We start from the raw sequence: 17,160 nt of genomic DNA on the forward strand, positions 1-17,160 counted from the left end.
GATCTCTCCATCATTACCCCCGCTGACATGCCCTTAACCCACAAGTTATCCAGCGAAACGGCTCAGTGGTCAAATGACCAGACTGTGGTTGTGCTGGGAGCCTCCAGGTGTCTAACTGTAAGTGTGAAAACAGAGCACACTGGATAAATAAAGCTTTTTCAAAAAAACTTGAAAGTGAAAGCATTCAAGTTAGACCTGGAAGATCCAGGCCGTCCCAGGCTGGCCAAACACCTAGCCTGGGACCCATGAATGTAGAAAATCAAGAAACAAAATAAACATAGCGCTGATTTCTTTTTTTTTTTTAATACTGAAAATGATTAGTATTTTCACCAAGAATTATGAGACAAATTGTAATATTCAGGTCATCTGCTCAGTCTAACACAGCACATACAGACCATCCAGCGTCTGAGAAACTTTGTATGTTTAATCTCGTAATAGATCGTCCATGCACCCACAGTCACAGTTAACTCTGCAGTCTTCATGTTCACTGAGCTCTCAGGTTTGTTTTGGCTTACTGGTCTGGCCTGCACTTGGTGTCGAAAAATGGATGTGAGAGGTGAATGTCACCACCATGACTGATTGTCCTGCGGTGAACTGGTAATTTAGTAGGCACATCTTTCGCTCTGCTAGTCACTCGAAGAAGCTAGGCGTGCAGTACAACCATAAACATCATAAACATCTCCTGAGGCCCTCTGGTCCTCTCTGTAAGCACAGTGTGGGTAGTTTTCATTAAAAAAACAGTTAGTCTACAGCCACAATAGCAAGTCTGTGAGGCTGTAGGTAGCCGAACTTTGAGCTACACGCTAACTTCAGCATGCTAACCACATCCACGTGCACATCCAGAAAAGTCAGTGGAGCACCTGTGTTTTTACAGGTCATCCTCTGGGGACTATGAAAGTAAAATTTCATGGCAATCCATCCAATAGTTGTTGAGATATTTTAGTCTGCGAGCCATTCCTAGCACAGCGAAAACACATGTTTATCTCCAGTCTTTACCCAAACACCCACTTTCAGCATTATACTGGAACTAAACCACCTCAAGACTAATAATACACATGATAATAATAATCTTTATCTAAACTCAGCCTTTCATCCACATTTCATTTAGCTTTTACATTTATATGTATATATTTATATTACACAGTTAACATCAGATGCAGGAGCTCATATTCATTCACTAGTGTTTATTTATATCTGCTGCACTATTTCATGACTTAGAGTCTATATTACTCTCAGTGATACACCTATAAGTGAAAATATATTTTGTGATTCTTTTCCTTACAGGCTACATATTTTTATACATATCTGCAAGAGCATGGTTGGGGGGAGCCGGGGATTTAAGAATTAAACTTTAAACTTAAAAATTTCACTTTTTAAATTATATTCGCTTGCTTTTACTTGAGAAACATTTTCAATGCAGGACTTCTTGTTTGTAACTGACAACCTTTGCAGTGTGATATTGCTACTGTTATTTTAGTAAAGGGTCTGAATACTTATCCACCACTCCCAAATCACTAATGACTATTTATTTATTTATTGTTTGTTGTTGTTGTTTGTTTTTTGCATACAGAAGTAATCTACGTTTTCCACTGATCAGTTTTCTAAAAAAGAGAATTAAATAAAAAGGAAAGGAAAGGAAAAAAGTTATGGCTCACCATGTTTCCTGCACTCACTCGATGTTCCCATGACTCAGGTTAAAAATTTACATTCATCCTAGCACATTAAAGTGCAATTACCGGGCGGCAGAGATAGCCTTGATGTCATCTTTCTCACTGCGTGCATGTGTCGTTGCAACACACCGGGTCACCTCCTGGCTGCAACTCTCCTGCAGGGCAACGGGCCAGTCTGCGTGTTCCTCCCACTATTTTCCACTGAGCGACAAGGCTGCACATTGTGCTCAGTCCGGCCAGCCAGCCAAGGTTACACAGCCGTTTTCTCTCCCCCGCCTCTGAAAGGTAGGCTGTCCAGCTGCATCTCCTCATCCACACGCGACATTTCGCTGCCTGTCTAACGCGAGCGGGCGGCTGGGTGACTTTATGGTGAGCCTTTCTGTCTTTTTATTTAAAAAAAAAAGAAGAAGAAGAAAGAAAGAAAATGTTGCAGCGCGCATGGCGTCTAGCCTCTGTGCGAGCGATGAGTTCGGGTGATGCTGAAGCGGTGACCTCTAACAGCCTGGACGCGATCGTCAGGATGCGATAAGTTTCGCCTCCTTAAATGATTTGATTAATTCCTCTCTGGAAGTTTCAGCTATGAATTTGGAGGATGATGTAATGAGATAAGCGCCGTCATCCGCTCAGCGCGCACATCTCGCGGCTGAGCTGGAGAGCGGGCTGCTGCGCGGACGCGGCGGGCTACAGTAGCGTTACAGTGCGGAAAGTGCGGTTTGCGCTCCGCGTGTGACCCCGATGGAAAATTACTTTCGTGCCATATTCCGGTGCAAAGAAGCGGCGGGACGCAGGCTGAAAACAATGCGTCCGTGTATTTAGAAGGCGTTCGCGATACTGCATGATCATCATCGTAACACTAAAGTACTACTTTAAAGACTCAGCCAGGTGAACGCTGCGGCAGAGCGATTTATTTCGCTCCAGGTATGATCGTGAGTCGTCAGGACTGAGACAAACTTCTCGCTGTTCCTCCTGGTGAAAACTTTTGAATGTTGCTGCTGTCTCGCGATTGGCTGTGATTTTGCACTTCTGCATATCTGAATGATACATGCACAAAATGTTGTTTTAGGAAACTAATGGAATATAAAACTACTGTATAAACTATACTAAACACCACGCTATGCCAGCCTCCACTCACCATTTACAGGATACTATTGGTTGTCATTACCAGTATGTATGTTTAGAGTTCGAGTGCTGTCCTAGTTTTCACTTTCAGTTCAGCTTTTACTCACCATTTTATCACTTTCTGAGTATCTATCCATCCATCTATAATCTCCTGTGAGTGGCCAATACACCTAAAATGCTCTGTCACAGTATATGTAATCTTATATTGCAATATCAGTATCTTAATATGGTAAAGTTCTTGGAAAAACTGTAATTGGTGAATGTCTGTTTTTGGCTAATCCACTGAAATTAAAATAACACATACAGGCATGACGTCACATTGATAGAAAAATAATGTAGAAATCCAATATGACAATAAATAAAACCAGAGGCTGTAAAGGCAGAGTTGTTGTGCTGCGTATAATGTCATATTGCCCAACCCTAACTTTTACAGCATAATAGTGTTTGAATAAATTATTATCAGCTGCAGTGATGCAACCACTGTGTGAGTCCAGATGATGCATTAGTGTTTTTGGTAGATCCAGTCCCCTCGTTTGGTGGTTCAGATGTATTTTGCAGCATTTAGGTAGCAGAGACTCACGACTGGCTGCTAACACGCTCTCTTGTCGTGGCTCATCATGCTCTGATTAAGGCCCTGCAGATTATCATGTTTTGGTGCAGCCTAATGCATCTCTGATAATCAGAGCACGGATATTACTGTGCCAGGGTTGATCAGAATAAGCCATATTTTGACAAGTGATTATGGACAAATGTAACAATCAGTAATATGGTATTTGTTGCTTGGGCAACAGTTCACCATAACATGCAGAGTTTGATAAACTGGGATACGTATCACATAACGTTTGCAAGGAAATTTTTCTGATATTATTCTTATTACATAACGCATATGTGTTCCTTGCACACCATTGCAGAACCCAGATTTAAGTAATAATAATGTATTGAATGCATGTAAACAAAGTCACTGGTGTGCCCCCACAGTTCTATTAGTCACATTTTAATATCGTATGACTGTATATAAGAGCAGCATGCAGATTGAATTGAGATGCTGTAGCTTAATTTGATAGATCTGCTCATATTTCTGTCTGTCCCATTTGTCCAAGTCCAAGGTTGTTTGTCAAAATCAGGTTTAGTTGTCATATGATCTTAAAGTCTGTTCAGGAATGTGTGACAGGCCGATGTACAGAGGTTCACATAGCTCTCCGCACATTTATAGTACACGAGCCACCATATCTCACACCTGAAGGAGGCACTATGGAAGGAAGACATACACAGAGCAGGTTAGAGTGCACACTTTGTCTTGTGTGATGTCTCCAGCTGTAAACGCAGGTGTGGAGACTGTCCAGGGGTGCAGCAGTCTGTGATGTAATTGCACTGAATTGAACATAGAGCTCGGAAACACGTCAGTGGAAACAAAGAACACAGACATACTGCAATTTCTGTGGCTGCTCAGAGGCAATTTCTGCAAAGCCTGAAGCGATACAGCCGTGCCTTGCAAACAATATAAAGGTCTGCAGGATTGTGCATACGCCTCTGGAGTGATAATGAATAAAGAGCGTGTCCCTGAGAGTTATCAGGGACACATTTAGAAAATCAGCTGCAGGGATTTGTAAAGGTTTTGCTCGGCAGTCTCAATAATCTTGTCACAACTTTATTTGAGATTTAAAAACCTGAATGTTTTTTGTTCTATGGAGGATCTAAGGCTTTGTGTGAGAATTCTCTATAAGTACTGTTACAATATATAAAATAAAGAAGGTGAGTTTTGGAAAATATCTACTGTAAAAACATGACTGTGCAACAGACCTGCTAATAATAACTTGTCTGTTTAGGAATGATCCAGCTGTGATCATACAGACAGTCGTGTAAATGGCCTTCTGGTTTATGTCACAAAGTTCATCTGACTGTCTGAAGTTAGTGGTGGAATCTAATAGAATATTAGAAATCACATGTACCATTTATGGAAAAAGTACCTAATTACCTCTGGGGGGAAATGAGCAGAAAAACAACAGTGCTTTTTGACTTTTCCATCACAAGCAGTTGTTTAAAGATGTACTGGATGCACCAACCATGTGTGTGAAACACTCACAAAGGGCAAACTACCACAGTTTGACAGCTGTGCAAGAGAGCATGCACAAAGGTTTAGTTTTGGCAAAGTAAATGTAGCAGCACTGCCTGGGCCAAACAAGATTCTGCATTCATTAAAACCTGGAGCACATTGGCGGCGATAAATTAGCACTTTTTGACACCCTCATTACCTTCAACAATCTCAAAGGCAGAGAATCACTGTATGCCAGTCGTATCTGAATAGAGATGAGGTTATCGTCTGCACACACCTGCCTCCTGGCTTCTTGTTTCATGTCCCAGCGTGGCCACATTTGATCTGTTGTTTGAAACCACAGGGATGTGAAGGACATGGGATGTATTATAGAGAGCACAGATGGAGCACAAAGAGACAAAAACACAGACAAGTGAAAAGACACTTACACCAGGCAAATGCTACAGGAATGACCAACTAGCATCAGTGCTAAGAAAAGCTCTAATCTGTGTTTTTATACAAAGAAATTACCATATGCGTTTTAGTGTCTTTTGGCTCATTGTTTTGGATTCACTGTATAAAACTTCAGTTACTCTCAACAGCATTGTTACTCTCTGCTCTTCCAAAAGCTCTGATAAACTCACTGTACACCGCCCGCTCAGCTCCAACTGACAGACAGTTAAAGATTAGCTGTTAAACATAGTGGATCATGTAGCAGCTGAACAGCCAGACATTTCCCTCAGGAGTTGGTTGAGACCAAAACAGAGCTAAAAGGAGAGTGAATATTGGACTTACGTCGGTAATCTATGTAATGTTCAGCTTGCTGTGGTGTCCAGTCCTTTAGTGGCCAAAAAAATGATTTCATTTTAACATCGCGATGGATGTAAAACATATATTGAATGTGAATTAGCTTTCATCACGCATTCTGCTCTTAGGTGACAAATGGAGACCTTCAATCATAAACTGAACACCTACTTAGAGTCATGGATGGGTCCAAGAGGTAAGTCAAGTTCATACTGTCATCTAGGTAGCTGATATGAAATGTGTTGCTCTTGTCTTTAATGTCTTTTCTACCAAAATGCTACAAGCCTGTAATTAAAGCAAAAGTTCAGCACTACAGTTGACAGGACAGTGAGGATAGCAGAGAAGATAAACATTACCTAAAGCCTTTGACCCAAGTCCTTCATTGCATCCTGTACTCATTGAATGGACTTGCACAAGAAGTCTGCTGGGGTTTTTCACCTCCTTGCTGTTAACCTTTCTAGGTGTTGGGCAAACAGTCCTCTGTGTGCACTGCCACTGCTTTTCACTTAAGTTCAGCTGCCCTTACCAATGACACCACCTTATCAGCCTCTTCTTGAACTACAGTAGTGATAAAAACTGGCCTGTTTATCTCCATATTTCAGATCAGCGGGTTCGGGGATGGCTACTGCTCGACAACTACCCACCAACCTTTGCACTCACAGTCATGTACCTTCTGATCGTATGGTTGGGGCCCAAGTACATGAAGCACAGGCAGCCGTACTCCAGCAGAGGCCTCCTGGTGCTCTACAATCTGGGCCTCACACTCTTGTCCTTCTACATGGTCTATGAGGTAAACAGACTGCTTGGCACTGAGAGATGTGTTGAAGTAGGCCAAAGCAATCGCTGCAACGTCACACTACAGACAGATTATAAAACAACAAAGAGGAACCTGAACTGAACCACAGCTGCATACTCACTTAGAACTGAAGTGTATGTGAATAAGATCAGACATTATTACACTATTGACATTGTGGAAAATGTGCTTATCTTGCCAGAGTTAGATGAGAAGATTCACAGCACTCGGATGTGTGTATTAAACATCAAGCTACAGCCACCTACCAGTTAGCTTAGGCTAAGAAGGCAAACAGCTAGCCTGGCTCTGCCCAAAGGTAATAAAATCCCATTATCAGCACCTCTAAAGCTCATTAATTAGCGTGTCTTATATCATATGTTTATTACATACAAAGACTTACATGTAAATAAAAGAAGTAACGTTTTTTCTTGGGGGTCATGTGCCTCACTGGATGCTTTTTTTGTCGGGAATTAAGTGAGAAAAGATCGATACCACTCTCATGTCTTTCTGGTACATATGACGCTAAAGCTATGTTAGCTTACTTTAACGTAAAGAAGGAAAAACCCAAAAAGTAAAATCAACTTTCATTTTTTACAGTTTTCTTTGTATTAAGCTAAGCTAACCGGCTGCTGGCTCACGCTACATATTTACTGTACAAACATGAGAGTGGAATTGATTCAACAAAACAGTTTGCAAATTTCCTGAAATAGCATGCAGACTGGAGTGGGAAACAGCTAGCCCATTTGTCTCCTTTAAACGACAAGTTGTAGTTTAATTTTTTTAGGTGTTTTGCTAAACTCTTTATGCTAAGCTATGCTAACATAGCTGTAGGTTTACATTTAGCTGACAAATATGAGAGTGGTATCAATCTTCCCATCTAACTCTCAGCAAAAGAAAAAACTCATTTACCATAAATGTTTAAGTATTTCTTTAACACTTGATTGTGATTAGACACGGGCCTGTGGCTACTGGCGTCCCTCCCTGAAAGCTACCATGAGAGACAATGCTATCAGGGAGTGAAAGGGACACAGCTGGATGCTGACAGGCTCATTGTTTCAGCCATCAAATCCCTCATATGCCCTCACAGACATCAGCACAGCCCCCTATTGTTTGCCAGAAAACTGTTTTTTATAAACAGCCGACAGAATATCTGAAATTGATAGAGGCACCGATGGAAACAAACATGGAATTGCATTCATACTGCAAGGTGGCAGAGTCTGAACAATATTTGCTGTTTAAGTTGTAGCAGTGCTCAGACTTCACTTATCATAATGATCGCTTCTGTTGTTTTGTGTACATGTGAATATGAGGAACTACGTGTTTTATCTACGTGAGAATCTAAAGTATGTGTACTCTCCTCCCCATCAAGCTGATAGAACTAGTTTCTTGTCTGTCTGTCTGTCTGCATTGCATAAGGCCTCAGTGGACTGTTGGCTGTGAGATTCATTAAACCCTGTACTGTGACAATGGCCCAGCCATGGGGTGAACTTTTGGCAGTCCAAAATCAATGCCACCTGATGTGAATCAAAGTGCAGGGCAGTTTTGTTCTTGTCAACTTTCCAGAGCACATTTCATCATGTAACGATTGTGATTAAAACTGATTGCGGTCCTTTTGCTTATTCACGAACGCCACCGTAGGTTTGAAGACAGAATCGAGGAAGATAGGGGGGGTTAACATCTGTGCACACATGATAAAACACCTAATGTTTAAAAACCAAGCTGCACTTCATTCTCTTTGCTGGTCCCCAACTGGTGGCAGTTTCTTGGCTCAGAGGTTAGTCAGTGAAGCCTTTTTACAGCAGCAGACAAAGACAGCAGATCTATATTGATTTGGTGAATCAGCATTAAGCCTTAGCTTCTACGTGCATTTGAATATTTATTCTTTAAAGCAGCACTGATTTTACACATACAGGTTGGTTTACTTGTCACAAGGAGTACTCAGCCCATGAACACAGTTGTATAATGTCTTTATGGCTTTATGGTCAAGTCTGAAAAAATAACCCTGATGATGTCAGCTTCTTTCAGACATGGTGTACTTAATGTACTGCATTCATTTTGTATCCTGTGTTCAGCCCTGTTTGTTTACTTTGTTTCATATGGTTTTAAGATAAGTCTTGTACAATGTAGCAAGTAGTAAAATGTATGTTCAACACGGTCTCTTACAAATAAATGGAATAAATTCATTCATTCAGTTGCTCTATGGACCCATACAAGGGACTAAAAGTCAGGATATCTCTGCCTTTGTTACATAAATTTTAGCCATTATTTTCGAACCTGTCACAATAAATAACTGCAGTTAATATGCAGAAGCATAGGGAATATATAGTCACTGCACAGGTATGCAGTAATTGTTACCATTAAGTATTTCAAATAGGAATTCATGTATTTGCACTTTGCACTTTTTTTAGCCTACCTGTGTGTTAAAATCATAAGATGAATTAGCCTCCAGTGCGCCCTGTGTTCACATCATGCTCTAAAATGACGTGAATGACCTTAACACATAATGTCGTCCATTATATTGCAGTAGCAGAGTGAGCTTGTAATGTTTTTGCTTTTAATTAGATTAAATATTTATAACCAACGTCAGCAGCTAAAGATCAAAGATCAGACAGATACAGGATGGGACTAAATCTGGTCATCTGACTTGCTGTCTGTCTGTGCATGTATTTGTTGCTTGTCGGGAAAGTCACATTTTATAACGTCATATCTTTCTAGTTCAACTTTTACATTGCATTTGTGCATTGCTGTGTCAGGGTGTGTAGCTTGTATATTCAGGGTTTTGGTAAAATATGCATTCATCATTCATCTTAATGGCTTTGTTCTCAGCTTGTTACCGCTGTGTGGCATGGTGGCTACAACTTCTACTGCCAGGACACTCAGAGTGCACAGGAAGTGGATAATAAGGTGAGGCCATATTTACACAGTGCAATCTTTTTTGTTTATTGCTGGTGATTTTATTCTCATTTTATCACATCTTTGATTCCCATTCTCTTTCTTGACATAATAAACAGCACGGTAAAGGTATAAATACTAGTTACTGTAGGACAGCTAGAATTTAGCATTCTTTTAAAGCTCCTGCTCTGATTTCTCTGGGCGAGTACCTGCAAATCCCAACAGATAAGCTGCAGAAACAGGGAGTCAATTTAATCTGGCTCATGTCATCATGATGACTCTTCAGCGTCCCTGCTGAGCTCTGCAGTGGAGGTGAAAACAAGGCTCACAGTGAAATGTGCACGGCTTTGCAGTTCTGCAGTGATCAAATAAAAAGTTTTATCAATGTGTCACTCCTACAGACAGTTAAATTGCTTTATGATTCCTCCTGGTCTTTCAAGGACCTTTGGGACAGACAGCTGCTTATCACCTTGTATGATAAACAGTGTGCGTGCCTGGATTTTGGAAGAACGTTTACATTGTATTTTTTTTGTCTATATTGTCTATATTGTTGCTCCCTCACAGATCATAAATGTCCTGTGGTGGTACTACTTCTCCAAGCTCATCGAGTTCATGGACACCTTTTTCTTCATACTACGAAAAAATAATCATCAGATCACCTTTCTTCACATCTACCACCACGCTAGCATGCTGAATATCTGGTGGTTCGTTATGAACTGGGTACCCTGCGGCCATTGTGAGTGTTGTAGCACAACTTCGTCCTCCAGTGACTCAACTCTTTCCAGTAACAACATTTACTGTTCGGTGCGCTTAATAATTCAACTGCTCTAGTTTTAAACCCATTAGGCCTGAAAACAGCCTGTTTTCACTACAAAGCCTCAAAGGACAAAAAGTGACACTTCCTGACCTGAACACTTCGTAACTTTTTGTGCTTTTCTGTTTAACTTGTGCAGAAAACAGCACAGCAAGTTATGAAGTTGTTGATTTTCTTACCCTTCAAAATCTTTAATGTGCCTTTTAACTATTGACTGAAATATAATGTGACATTTCTGATCTATAAACATGTTTTATTATTTATCAGATGTTCACTATTTTATTTCTCTATTACTCTACTGTTTATGGTTTTGATTGATTTTACTTGAACTCCACAGTAATTGTTCCAAACAGAGCAGACTATTCAAACGTTTGTTATTCCCTGTATGGTCACTGCGCTCCTGATTGCCAGTCTCTTGCCATTCACTCAGTTATTGCTCGCTGTAGATGAGTAACTTCCTGCGTCTCGCTTCTGTGTCTCGCCAGCGTACTTTGGTGCTTCCCTAAACAGCTTTGTCCACGTCGTGATGTATTCTTACTACGGCCTCTCAGCCATCCCAGCCATGCGGCCGTATCTTTGGTGGAAGAAGTACATTACACAGTTACAGCTGGTGGGTTCATCCTGTGGTGGAAGAAGCATTCAAAACCTAGAAACAAAGTATACGTCCTGCTTTCAAAAGCTTACTTTGATTTTCATACACATACTGTATATTACATTATAGGATTATTATTACTGGTGCATTCATGTGTTAGTCGCCTTTTACTGTTGCAGTTGGTTGAGGCAAATTTTTAACTAATCTTTATACTGTTGGGAACTATATTATGCTAATTTTCAGGTTCACACAGGTATTTTGGGTGTTGACTAGAAAATATTAACATGCTTTGATATAAGAAAAACGCATTATTGTTCTTACACCGTCCAATGCTGCAGCACCTCTATTCACCCTCTGTCTGAAACGCTCCAGTTTTAGTGCCCCCCTCCCAAAAAGCCTTATCTGCTCTCATTGGTCAGTTCTCAGGCTCGCGTAGGTCTGTTTTTGCAACCACGCCATGCTGGAGGCGTGGCTGAGGGAGGTGACTGTGCGGTCACAATATTTATATAGTACCTAGACCTGCTTTATTATCAAAAAGATATGGACAATATGGGACTTTAATCTGCAGAATAAATTTTAGTGGACTAAAATGACTCGATAAGAAAGACATTTTGTGCACTGTTCAATGTATTATTCTTTGAGAAGCAGATCTTATTTTATATGAAAAATCTTGCGACAATAGCTGCAAAAAATGTAGTGTTGTAAAAAGGACAGTATGCTCTCTGGGTCACCTTCTCACTGTAGCACGTGTCTGTGTGTGTGTCATGTCTTCTCCACAGGTCCAGTTCTTTTTAACAATGTCCCAGACAATATGCGCAGTCATATGGCCATGTGGCTTCCCCATGGGATGGCTGTACTTCCAAATAAGTTACATGGTCACGCTCATTTTCCTTTTCTCAAACTTCTACATTCAGGTCAGTTGTTTTTCCATTTTAAAGTGTTAAAGTGAGTTTAAAATTAAAGTCTGGTGATATTTTCTTATTGTCTGCAAATCAAATCAAAAGACGAAAACTAACGAGTTTATCCCACTAACAACTGTTGCCTGTGTGACCAAAGACCAAAGATCTTATTCCTCCGTGCCATAGAGCTCCTCTGTTAAAAAAAATATCAATGAGCCACATTGTTGCACAGGTTGACATGTTCCTTCAATATGATAAACTACAGTGCCCATCACTGTAGTATATTTTGATAATATTGCACATACACTGTCCTGCTGCTGTAAATACCTGTAGTCACTAGAGCAACCAATGTGTATTAATCCACAGCTGAAAATAGTCCCTGACAAATACACTATTTTACTCCTATTTGAGAAGTGGTTGCAAAAAACCACAGTGCCCAGCTGTGAAAAAAAAAATACCCAGCATTTTTTAATTAAAATTTATATTTGTGACATGTTTTTATATATAAAGCAAGTACTGAATAACGAACAATTGCATTGTTGGTTGTATTGCTGACTGTAAGAAAAACAGAATAAAGCCTGTCTTATTCTGCTAGCAGGCTCATTGGGTTCTGTTACATTTTGTTCATAGCCTGTTCATGACTGGAGTTTTGAGAACGATACCGATCAATGTTAGAGAGTTTAAAAAAATATCATAGTAACAACTGGTCAAAAGTACATTTTTCATTTCCACATAGCATCTACAAAATTGTGACTAAGCCATGTGCTGATCAGGCCATTTTACAGATGACAAATGAACTTGTCAGCACTTTCTGGTGCACCACCCATGTGATGGAGACACTATTTATAAATCACTTCCAACATACTGTTTCACTTTCTAAACCAGTAATTACATTTAACCTGTTAACCTTATTGAATTTTCATTTTTAAATCATGTGTTTTCTCTGCCTCTCTTTCTCTCACACAAGACTTACAAGAAGCACAGTCCTTCTCTAAGGAAGGAGCACCAGAACGGCTCTCCTGCATCGACAAACGGGCACGCAAATGGGACGCCATCTATGGAGCGCACTGCACACAACAAACTGAGGGTGGATTGACATTTGAGAAACCGTCACCCATTTCTCACTGTAGCGCATTAGCTGATGCTGCTAGGAGGTATATGTGTCTTCTTATCTAGAATAGTCTTGCACTTGAGATGAAAATAAGCCATAGCCACATATATCCAGAGACTTCCCATGTTTTTAGACACATTCCGACTCATGGTATGGAATGATTCAGTTAAAATATTTAAAGGACAAGTGTAGTATGGTTGACACTGCACAATATTGCCCAACCCGAATCCTCTAGATGAAGTAATTCACTGCAAAGCAAAAATCTCTCTCTTGCTACCAGCGAACAAACACACATTTTGACTCATTCCAAGATGCTTTATGCAGAGACGGTCTGAAGATGAAAGCTCCAGTGAATGTGTTGGCAGCTGAAGGTTTCATCACACTCGAGGACATCTCTGTCTCAACAACCTAAGGGACGATTAAAATAACACAGTGTTTACTATGGTCCTTAATGTGTAACTAGAGCGTACACTGCTGCTTTATCTCACTCTTGCCTGTGCTGTTGCATAATCCTAAAATTTGCCCTGTGTAATACTGGAATGCATTTTTATTGTCAGGTTGTAACAGCAGAAGTTGCATTTTGCTGTATATTTGCAGAGCAGGGTCTCCAATTTGGAATATTTAGCCATGTAACAAAGTATAACCAAAGCATAGTGTGCTGCATATGCTAGGATTCATATTTAAAGGAGTTTCAGAAACGTCCCCCATGTTAGGAAAATCATTTTTTCTCCTTTCACACTGTGTTCTATCCACTGTATCTTTATCCAGTAAATATAATTAGAACTTGAATTCATTCATGTTAATTAAATAAGGCAATGCCCATTAGGTCTGCAGTGCAGCTGCTTATTGGTAATATTCAGGTATCAAATTTATCAAGTGAATATAATCATACTGTATAATTCAGTGCTAAATGCTCAGATATGATATATACAGATAAACTTTACTATATAGTTGAGAAATGAAACTCATTATTGATCTTGGAAACAGCAGTTAGAAAAACAACCTCACTACAAAGTCCATTTAGTCGATGATCTGGAGCTTTTGATTGTCACATGATTCTCCCCAACACGGGGATTTTGCCCAGTTGTCATAAGAAGTCTTCAAAATGCTCAGAAAAATGTTGAAATGTAGACAGTTCAATGGCAACCAGGTAAACCACATCTGCTGAGGAAGATCATGCGAAAAACTCCAGAACAGCTACTAAACGGACCTTGTGGTGAAATTATTTGGTCAAATATTATGCGGTTGTTTTTTATTTTCAAGTCTACACTTTAATAGGGTGCCTTCCGGACCTGTCAGGTTTCTAATGTGGCATTTTTGGTCTTTTCAGAATGCTGAGTATGCGGATTCATGTTGGTCTGTTTCAGAGTAATATGTGTCAAACTTCCTGTTAAAATCTTGTGCCTGACTCATGTTTTTTTTTTTTTTTTAAATATCAAATGTCCTAAACTATCATTCCTAACTTGACACATAATAAACGCAGTAGGGATTATTCTATCTTATATTGAAGGAATAATTGGGAAATATGCTTGTTTGCTTTCTTGCTGAGAGTTAGATGAGAAGATCAATACGATTCTTATAGTTGAAGCTACAGCCAGCAGACGGCTAGCTTAGCTTAGCATAAACACTGGAAACAGCCGGCCTGAGTCAGGCTGCTTCCCCACGTTTCCAGTCTTTATGTTAAGCTAAACTAGCTGGCTGCTGGTTGTAGCCTTATATTAGCGGAATGGTATCAATCTTCTTGTCTAACTCTCAGCAAGAAAGCAAAAAGCCCCAAAAAGCTGAACTACTCCTTAGATGTACTTTCTTTAAAGCACTGCTTTAGCACGTTAACTGCTGGTATATACATACAAGTACAAAGACGAATGAATTATGAATCTGTGAATCTGACACCCTCACTGTGGTGCACAGCTGCGCTGCTCTTCCATGCTGACTCAATTTAGTGAGGTACTGTATGGCCTTAACCACTGAATGAGCATGACATGCTACTCAATTGTATAGGTGACCTACATTCACATCCACTGCATCAGAAACTACTGTTAAAACCTGAATAATACATACAGGCTACACTTGCTCTGCATGATGAGTCTGATCCATAGATCAAATCTGTTGAACATGCATGACCCATATCTACTCAGAAACTGAATTCTAGTTTGTTTGTTTGTTGTTTTAATTTCCAGCTTTATGCCACCCCTGTTACAATTACTCCTTTGTACAAGGTGATAGCATTGAAGGTAACAGGGTTTACATGTTTAAGGGCAGGATTAGCATTAAAGCAGGCCTACTCCCCAGTTAATAAAGGACAAGAACGCATAAGGTATGTAGTGAGATATTACATACATTTTATAAACTCTTAAAATAAATACATATATTTTCTGAAAATTGGGGTAAATCTGGGTTAACGTGTTGTGACACATGCTTTCCTCGCTGTAACACATTAAAAACAAACTGAGATTGTACACATACTTGTTTTCAAGCTGTTGTTTTCCTTCAAATGATGTAAATGCTGCAAATAATTTTGCTTGAAGACAAAAAAAAATATGTCGAGCAACAGAGATGCGTTCACTGAGCCTTGTAATTATTTTGAATTTTAATTCTCTCTGTGCAGTGGTTTGTGAAAATATTTTATTGCCCATTAGACACCATAGCGGCTCTATGGATGGAAATGTTAGTTTGTCAGTCAGATTTGTTCTAATTAGCAAATATTAGCATGCTTACATGCTAAACTAAAGGTAAACATTACACCTGCTACACGAGGCATGTCACCATTGTGAGCATGCTGGCATGCTGACCTTAGTGTTACCATTTCCAAATGTTGTCAGGAATAAACAGATCAGGTATAATTTAGTGTAGCTTCTCTTGTAGTGACACTTTCCAAATTGGACTTTCAGACATTCAATCAAGCCTGTAATACTCAATACTACAAATAGTTATTTATGATAGTTCCCCCCCCAATACTTCCAAAGCCTTGTTCCTAAGTTGCTACTTCAATATAAATATGAATTTTGGGATTCATTTGGGGGTTTTTTTTACTGCAAATTCTTGTAAAATGCATCTTTTGCTGCTGTTTTGCTCAGTTTTAACATCTGGTTCATGTAGATACTGGTCCTACTTTAGTATATTCTAACATTTACAATGACACATACTGTAAACTCCTGTCTTTGATTGGGTGTTTTGAGCAAACATGTTTGACCTCAGAGAGAAGAGGAAGGGGTCAAAACCTGCAAAGCTTTTTCAGTTACACATGAACCTTTTCTGAAGCTTGTTTTCTCAGTCCTGATATCACGTCTTTGTGAGCTTTGGAATGAAAAGTCCAAGGCCTGAGGAATTTTTGCCATTCTTGGTAATAATAGCCCAATCTTGATTATAAACCAGAAGTAAACCTGATGTGGATCAGGTTTAGTTCGTTTAAACTAAGGGCACAGGGTTGATGAACTGTCGCTGAGCTTACTGGGTGACAAAAAACAAGATACCGCCCTTCCAAGAAAGCAGCAAGCTGTTCTCTCAGAGAGACGCTCCTCTCCTAACAGCTGCTTCGTCTGAGGGAGTTCAGTGATTTGTGCTTTCTCTCTCTAGTCAAAATGTTTAGCCAGTGATGTATGTTGAGACAGCAGCCAAACTTTTCTCCCTTAAGTCCTTAAGGGTTATCCCTCCTCTTCCTCATAAGCACTGTGTGCAGACTTGATGCACTGGAATGCTGTGTGTCACACAGCGCTCGCATTTGGAGGACAGAGCAACTGTTTGTGAGCTTTGGTGGCGTGTCTGCTGGCCAGCCACTATGCAAACAATGCCTTACTCACTGATTTTCAGAGGCCATGGCCTAAGGGAGACAGAGAGGGCGTGGTGATGGTGTTGAGGGTTCTCCCTGAAAACAGCAGTGCGTTCAGTCTGTGTCAGCTAACTGGTTTCCACATGGTGAATTAGACAACTCCTTATCTCCCTTCAGCAAGAATGTGGTTCTCAACCTGTTTGTACCTGAGTACGTGGGAGATGTGTTAATCTGGTCGTCAGTGTGGTATTCAGGGCGGCAGCGCTGTGATCTTCTTGAGGAGGCATACAGACGCTCCTAGTCTGTCTAAATAAGCAAGTTTGGCGTTTAGCAAGTACGTAATAAATCAAGCTTCAAGTGTAACCTGAGTGTGAAATGCAACAGTTCATTAAGAGCACAGGAAAAGGAATCCAGGGCCTTGTCCCCGTGAGGTTACCAGGCAACCAGTGGAGACTCCAGGAAGTGACTGTATACCAACAAGAGTCCCTCACATACACCCACATTATGTTGTTGTTACTCTTTGTTTCTTAATCAGATGAAACAAATGAAATAATATTTGTAAATTATTGAGCTTTAGATAAGCTGGTAGACAAATTTTGTTTCCTTGGCACACACCCAGCAAAACAATACACTGCTCATGAGTGTTAATAAGTCACTTGCACTTT

At 40.1% G+C, this 17,160-nt stretch overlaps 1 protein-coding gene across 2 annotated transcripts; it reads left to right on the plus strand.

Moving 5' to 3' along the window:
* The first annotated feature begins 1,879 nt into the window (after window positions 1-1,879).
* elovl5 (ELOVL fatty acid elongase 5) lies at window positions 1,880-15,185 on the plus strand. 2 transcript variants are annotated; one of them, XM_041948231.1, is made up of 8 exons: window positions 1,880-1,955; window positions 5,757-5,821; window positions 6,228-6,415; window positions 9,245-9,322; window positions 9,875-10,046; window positions 10,610-10,734; window positions 11,496-11,630; window positions 12,583-15,185. In XM_041948231.1, exons 2-8 carry the CDS (start codon window positions 5,764-5,766, stop codon window positions 12,709-12,711), a joined length of 885 nt encoding a protein of 294 aa, XP_041804165.1. In that variant the 5' UTR covers window positions 1,880-1,955; window positions 5,757-5,763; the 3' UTR covers window positions 12,712-15,185. The 2 variants fall into 2 exon arrangements, with proteins under 2 accessions (XP_041804165.1, XP_041804166.1); XM_041948232.1 differs by having other exon boundaries at window positions 1,908-2,039.
* Window positions 15,186-17,160: the final 1,975 nt, after the last annotated feature.

This window comes from Chelmon rostratus, chromosome 11, assembly GCF_017976325.1.
Source record: "Chelmon rostratus isolate fCheRos1 chromosome 11, fCheRos1.pri, whole genome shotgun sequence".
NCBI classification, from domain to species: domain Eukaryota; kingdom Metazoa; phylum Chordata; class Actinopteri; order Chaetodontiformes; family Chaetodontidae; genus Chelmon; species Chelmon rostratus.